This window comes from Rousettus aegyptiacus, unplaced genomic scaffold (assembly GCF_014176215.1).
Source record: "Rousettus aegyptiacus isolate mRouAeg1 unplaced genomic scaffold, mRouAeg1.p scaffold_m13_p_5, whole genome shotgun sequence".
Lineage (NCBI taxonomy): Eukaryota > Metazoa > Chordata > Mammalia > Chiroptera > Pteropodidae > Rousettus > Rousettus aegyptiacus.
In genome coordinates this window covers 111699789-111706278 of record NW_023416308.1, presented here as the reverse complement: position 1 = coordinate 111706278, position 6490 = coordinate 111699789, and the positions used below count along the sequence as shown (strand labels likewise).

The following is a 6490-nucleotide window of genomic DNA, read 5'->3' as shown; positions in this document are numbered from 1 at the left end:
AAAACACCAAGACTTACTTCTGGTTCTGATAAATACCTATTTTCCCAAGCTCTGATTAAGGAAGATTCTTGATGTCCATTTAAGCTGTAAAATGAAGCTGCTTTTATACCAGGATGTGGGAGGCAGGGAGCTATTCCTTAGGAAATCTCAGGAGTACTTAAGGGTTGCAGCAGTGAGTGTTACATTGGGAATCATCTCTCTTGGGTTTAATTGGAACATGCTGGATTAGTAGGTAATCGTGTGCCTTAGTCATATTTTTCCTCATTTTGAATTCATCATTTGTCCTGAGAACTCTATGGAAGGCACACCAAAAGCTGTCATCTTGAAATTTTCAGGATGGTCTGATTCTGTGTTTTCATTTTTACTCAAACTGTCTCCTCTTTTAAAATCCAGACCCTATAGCAACGTCCCCTCTGATGAACATTGCTGTCTTGGGTAGGGTCTGCTATGAGCACGACTGTGAAACAGATGGGGTCTTTGGCAAAAACCTTGATAAGCACTTCCAATGTGTGGACAGCTTTTAAGAAAATAATTTAATTGATTTCTCACAATAACTCTAAGAGATAAGAACTTTATCCTTAACTGTTAACTAAATCAACAGAGGCTCCACTAAAAGAACAGTGATAAATAACTTACCCAGTGTTACGTACCTAGTAAGAGGCAGAATAGGATTTGAATTCCTGTCTTCACATACTGAGTTGACTACTTTCTCAATTATACGTAGCCGCCATTTCCCAACCAACAGCCACAGTTTGTCTGTTCTTCCCTCACCATTTAAAAAAATATTCCCTCAACTTTCCTCCAGTCAGTGCTGTTCTTATTCTCATCAGAATCAAGTTGGTCCTGGCATTAGGAAAGTCTCAAATGAAGTCTTCTCAAATGATGCTTTCTCTGCCTCTAAGCATTGTAGAACTTTCTCTTTCCTTGTCTAACATGCTCTGTTTTAATTATCTGATAATATCTGTATTGCCATCACTAGACTGTAAACCGTCATGGGCAAGGACTGTGATTTCCACTACTAGCACTGGCTCTGGGAGATAATAGTTAATCAATAGACACTTGCTGAGTAATTTAAGGAGTGCACAATGTGTGGTTACTTCAGTGGATATACAACAGATCTTGGTTATCTCCTTTTAGGTAATTTTGCATTTTATTGATCTAATTTTCTTGTCCCTCAAAAACGAGACTCTATAGTGACATGAAATGGGATGAGTGACTAGTACGTATAAGAAACCACAAGAAAGAAAACACAATGTGGGTAATTATTATAGGTTGCAGAAGTTAAATACTTAATCATCACACAACTTCATGGGTCATTAGCATTATTATCTATACATTATAGATGGTAAACTCAGGCAAAAAGAGGTTAAGTAATTTTCCCTGGTATATATAACTAGTAAATTGTGAGGCTGGGGTTCACACAAGCCAATCGAAAGTTTTTGATATCAAGTTGTTAATAGTTTAGCCAAAAAATGTGATGAGCTCACACAATACTAAAATTCTCCAGGTATAGTAGCATTCATTCATCCATCCATCCATTCATCTATTCATCCTTTCATGTAATTAACAAATGTTCAGGAAAAACTTATATTAGTTACTCTACTGTCAATGTAGACAGCATAAGAGAAAGTCAAAGATGATTATGTCCTTAAAGAGTTTCTACTTCGAGGTGAGTAGGATGAGGCTTGCATATTTAAAGTTTCATAATCAGGTTTCTGTGGTTAAGAATTCATGAAGATCTTTTTGGCAAGTGGTAGAGAATAAAGTTTGCACTCAACCATAATGCAAAGGGAATAGTAATAGTTATTAACACAACAGATATTTTCTGAGAACTATCTATATTCTAGGTTTTGTAATAAATGCTAGCTTTAAAATAGTGAGCAAAACTAGACATGGACTTTGGTTTTATGGTTCTGGAAAGCAGGAGGAAGCTACAACCATGAATCAATCACACAGATAGTGTTAAAATTATAATTGTGAAAAGTCCTCTAAATTCAAAGTACATGAAGCTGTGAGAACATCTACTAAGAGAAAATGACTTAGAAAGATAAGCTAAGAAGGCGGTGAAAATGGAAAAGGATAAATATAATTAAATTCCAACAAAGACAAAACCGAAAGTGAAGATTACCAACTTAAAAAAAGAAGATATTTTACCTATAGAGACATAACAAATAATCTGGTAAATGAATCATCTGTATAACAAAACTAATAGAAGCCAGAAAACAAAATATTTTAAGTACTGAAAGCAAGTTTCTATCTATTTAGATCCATGCTCAAATGAATTCTTCTTTGAGAATTAAAGTTAAAACAAGAAATCTTTAGACAAATAAAACAGAATTTATCTTACTTGAATTCTCACTGAAAGAACTAATTAAGGGTATATATCACTCAGAAAATAACCCCTTGTGAAGAGTGAGATACAAAAGAACAATGAGATTCATCGACAGATCTGGCTAAATTTAAAGGAACATTGATATTAAACAAATATTTAATGTATTATAATTGTAATCATATCTAACATATAACAATATTTAAACAGTCTATTATTAAACAATACTTTATCATCAATAATTTATTTTACTTACAATTTCAATACATAAGGTAAAGTGGGAAGTACTAGAATTAAAATATTCTAAGTTTCTTTTATTATTCCACAGCAGACTGTCTGATAAATAAAAATTTAGATAGGCCAAGTATGTATATTAATATTTAAGGTAATTTATTAAAAGTGAAAAACAAAATGTGTAATAATCAACAAGAAGTAAAAAGATAAATTAGAAAACAATTTAATTCATGGTTAGAAAAAGGGGAAAAAGCATAAGGAAAAGTTTTTTAAAGCACAATATAAGGAGTTATAAAATATTCCTATATACCAATATTCACAAATAAATATGAAATTTAGTAATTACAGGTACTCAGGAACTGAAAGTAAAAGGGTAGAAATATACACAATATATTTGAATATCAGACAAAACAGTTTAGTCATTGAAGATGGAATAAAAACTATAAAATGTTTAAAGGAAAAATACTGGTTTATTACTGGATATGACCTAATAATATAATCTCAATGTTTAAAGAAAAAAATTACAAAGTAAAATAGAGAAGTCTACAAACACCTTTCTGTTTTTACATGTGAAACAATAAAACATTTGCAGGCATGCTAATCAACTAGATTGACCTAATATAATGCTGCTCTGTTCAGCTTCCATTTCTTCTGAGAGTAGTATTTTTTTTTTTTTTGGCACCATTAGCTTCCATAATTTCGTAAGACTCAGGAGGAAATGTCAAATATGAGTAGTAGGGTGCTATGACATGGATGGATGTGCAAATTGTCCAGCAAGAAATGTACCACCTATAGTGCCTAAAAGGTAAAATAATACCACATCTCACTTGTGCCGCTGTTTTCCCTGTGAATGCTTGAATCAGGATGTGGCAACTTACAGTTTGGATATTGGCCCAGTTTGAGTACAAAAGAAATGATGATCAAGGTGGGCAGAGCATCATTAATTTAACACCTTGCAAAATGTGTTAAACCATAATTAAGAAATATTTGCGATTGTTTAAAGAAAAAAAATACAAAGTGAAATCGACAAATCCATAAAGATCTCTCTAAGTTTTAATATATGAAACAATAAAACATTTGTAGGGATGCTGAAGATCTTTAAAAAAATGTAAATTGACCTACACCTTGAAAAATATATAATACCATAGGTAGGGAATATTTGTGATGGTGACTACCAAAATAAGAGAGTAGATACAGGACTTAATATAAGTAGCTTTTTTAATTTTTCATTCTCATGGGCACCACTATTGGATCAAGGAAGCTGGTTTCATGTACCTTCTGAAGAAATAATGGACATAGACTGAGGAGAGAATATAGGTACTTATACACACTTTAACAGTATCTTCTGTTGGAGAGCCTTCAAGAAAATACTTTGTTTCAAGCTTCCAGAATGACTATTTTATTTATCCAACAATTTCTTTTGGACAACTTTCCTTATTGCTTCTTTAACATCTTTGTTCCTCAAACTATAGATGAAAGGATTTAACATAGGACTCACGAAGATATAAAACACAGCCACAATTTTCCCCTGTTCTACAGCTGCCTCTGAAGGGGGTCTGAGATACATGCAGAACAGCGTTCCGTAAAAGACGGTGACAGCCGTCATATGGGACCCACAGGTAGAGAAGGCCTTGCGCCTCCCCTCAGCAGAGCGAATACGCAAAATGGCTGTGAAAATGAAAACGTAGGAGATGAGAATCAAGGCGAGAGAGCAGGTGAGGTTGGAACCTGCCACCACAAACATGGCAGTTTCTTTGACGTAGATATCAGAGCAGGCGAGGACTAACAGAGGTGGGTCCGCACAGTAAAAGTGGTTGATTTCATTGGGTCCACAGAAGGAGAGACGAAGCATCAGGATGGTCTGTACCAGACCATTTGCAAAGCCATAACCATAAGAAATAGCAACGAGAGAGATGCACACACATCTGGACATTTTTAGACCATATAACAAGGGCTTGCAGATGGCCATGTAGCGGTCATAAGCCATCACTGTGAGCATATAATAATCTGTGATCACCAGGGTAATGAAAAAGTGAAATTGTACAAAGCAACCAATGACAGATATGGTTTTTCTCTTGGATAAGAAATTAACCAGCATCTGAGGAGCGACAGTGGTGGTGTAACAGAGATCTGTGAAAGAGAGGTGACTGAGGAAGAAGTACATGGGAGTGTGAAGTCTCGAGTCACTTCTGATTAGCAAAATCATGCTCATGTTGCCGATGACTGTGACCAGGTAGATGACAAGGAACACCCCAAAAAGGACAGGCTGCAGCTCTGCTCTATCTGTCAGTCCCAGGAGAATAAACTCAGTCACCACTGTGTAATTTTTCTTTAACATTGTGATTGCTTCCCTTCAAATGAGGTCTAAATAAAAGAAACAGAAATTTATGTCTTTTGTCATTCATCCATTAGTTCCATCATGTCATCTGATATATCTTCCTGTTTTCTCAAACTTATAAATACATGTGGCATAAAGAAGTAGCCTTGTAAGCAGGCAATTGATGTTTGAAATATCTAACATAGAGCTCCCTTACTTAAAGGCAGTCATATTTTTCGATGCTTTTCTGTAAGTCTTTTCATATTTGAAAAGCTCACCTAGAATTTTCTTAAATATCATTTTCTTTCAAATTGTAATCCCATTTTTTAATATATCTTTTAATGCATCGTTGCTGAAACTCATCTGCGTTTTCATACCCAAATGGACTTAGGAAAGTAAAACTGATGTGTGGCACACATCCTTATAAAACTAGGATCTGTCTACATGCTCCTCTAACTAGGATCTGTCTACGTGCTCCTCTAAACTCAAGCTTGTTGCCAAGCTATTCCCTGTAGCTGCAACGTAATGTCCATTTTCCCCATTGTCATCTAGGTGGCCCTCTTACCACCAAATCTTACTTAACTTTTAAGACTCAGCTCAGGATCTCCTTTGCTTTATATATTATTGAAAATTATTGGGGGCAAGATTGGTTCATGTGTCAAAAAGCAAATCAGTGTTTTTTGTATAAAACAGATTATATATATGTATATGTATGTGTACACACACACACACACACACACGCATATATACACAGTACCTGAACAATGTATGTCTGTCTATGTAAGTTTACATGTGCATGTATACATATAGCAGTAATATTAAATATTCATGGAGTAAGTGCTAAAGGGAAAGATAATGTATTAAAAGACTTACTTGGGAAGGAAACACTCATGAAAAGGCTGACAAATGATCATAATGATTTTACTGAAATTCTACCTCATTTTAACACCTGCAAAATGTCGAAAACATACCTCAATACATCAATTCAGTTGAAGTTATTTAAAACATGTAAATGGTAACACCGAAAGAATAATCATGTTACCCAAACAACTGAAAGAGTACATAAGATATCATGAAGTGCCATCTCCCAACATTTGTTTAAGATAAAAGTGACCATTAAAAACGTCATGAAAAAATCTACATCTTCCTTCGATAGCACATACTCAGCTGTGTTGATGTTATACTGACTCTTGTTAACAGCTACCATGCCAAGGATAGTCACAGACCACTATGTAAGGCCCGTTGCAAAGGCACCACTCCAGGATTCTTTTCCTGTTCTGCATTTGAAGACTTTGAATTTATTGACTAGGGTAATAAAATGTGAAAAAAGTCACCTAAATCAGCAAAATCATAATCATTTTGTATTTTGTTCAAGTTCATAAGATTATAATAATTGTCATAATAAGCAGATACTTTTTTGGTACTGGGGCTGTGTAATTAATAGGTGTCTATTTTGAAAATATTAATCAAAAGTCAAAATAACTAATATCTCCATTTACTTTTTAACTGTGAGGAAATGAGACAATGCAAGCAATGAACATTCCAGATAGTTTTACTGAGTGTTTTATGGAAGGAACCTTCCTTTAAAGAAACATAAAACAATATCTTAA

At 34.4% G+C, this 6490-nt stretch overlaps 1 protein-coding gene across 1 annotated transcript; it reads right to left on the bottom strand.

The window, feature by feature from the left end:
* Positions 1-3962: 3962 nt before the first annotated feature.
* LOC107499018 (olfactory receptor 1030-like) lies at positions 3963-4901 on the bottom strand. The gene has a single exon (XM_016122785.2). It carries the CDS (start codon positions 4899-4901, stop codon positions 3963-3965), a length of 939 nt encoding a protein of 312 aa, XP_015978271.2.
* Positions 4902-6490: the final 1589 nt, after the last annotated feature.